At 40.3% G+C, this 575-nt stretch overlaps 1 protein-coding gene across 1 annotated transcript in view; it reads left to right on the top strand.

Annotated features, from left to right (window-relative positions):
* Window positions 1-297: 297 nt before the first annotated feature.
* LOC117125409 (tRNA (adenine(58)-N(1))-methyltransferase catalytic subunit TRMT61A-like) overlaps window positions 298-575 on the top strand; it is a gene marked incomplete in the record, with an annotated part of 4,249 nt that continues 3,971 nt past the window's right edge. The window contains 1 exon segment of the mRNA XM_033271925.1: window positions 298-575. Within this exon segment, the coding sequence (XP_033127816.1) occupies window positions 451-575 (125 nt within the window).

Here is a 575-nt window from a genome sequence, read left to right as displayed (position 1 = left end):
TGATAGTAAGTTGCACTTTTTTTTATACCACTCGTATGTAGGTGATGTTGATATAAAACATGTGTAGAAATATTTTACTACTGATGCCAACCATAGTATCGAGTGTTGGGTTCCCCGCTCCACTATCCCCGCTTTGGGATTGTGGTAGGGCAAAATTACACCTATACATGTTTCTGGCCTGCCGCAAATCCAGTTATTGTCTATTATTCCATCACGACAATAAATTGAATTACTATCAACACGGTAACTTCAAAATTTTCAGCTCGCCCTCTCTACTACTGGCCTTCTAGAGTAAACAGCGCCACCATATTAAATCCAATATGGCAGCCACCATAAGCGCAGAGGTATGTTGATGTTGTACCGCTTCGGTTCTTAAATTTTAATATTAAACGTTGTTATGGGATCATCAGAAAGCTGTTTACTGTAACTAAATCATTGTACCACTAAGATATGAGTTTCTTAGGCTACAAGAGTACCGTTGAAGATGGAGATTTGGTGATTATTTATCTAGGCCACGATTCGATGTTACCACTCGATGTCCGCCAGGGAGAAACAACTCAAACGCGGTTCGGTGC

The sequence above is a fragment of the Anneissia japonica genome, unplaced genomic scaffold (assembly GCF_011630105.1).
Source record: "Anneissia japonica isolate Jap-2015-1 unplaced genomic scaffold, ASM1163010v1 scaffold2003_len1103335_cov173, whole genome shotgun sequence".
In the NCBI taxonomy this organism is placed as follows: Eukaryota; Metazoa; Echinodermata; class Crinoidea; order Comatulida; family Comatulidae; genus Anneissia; species Anneissia japonica.
The sequence above is the reverse complement of the archived record's forward strand: the minus strand, read 5'-3'. Positions and strand labels throughout refer to the sequence as shown.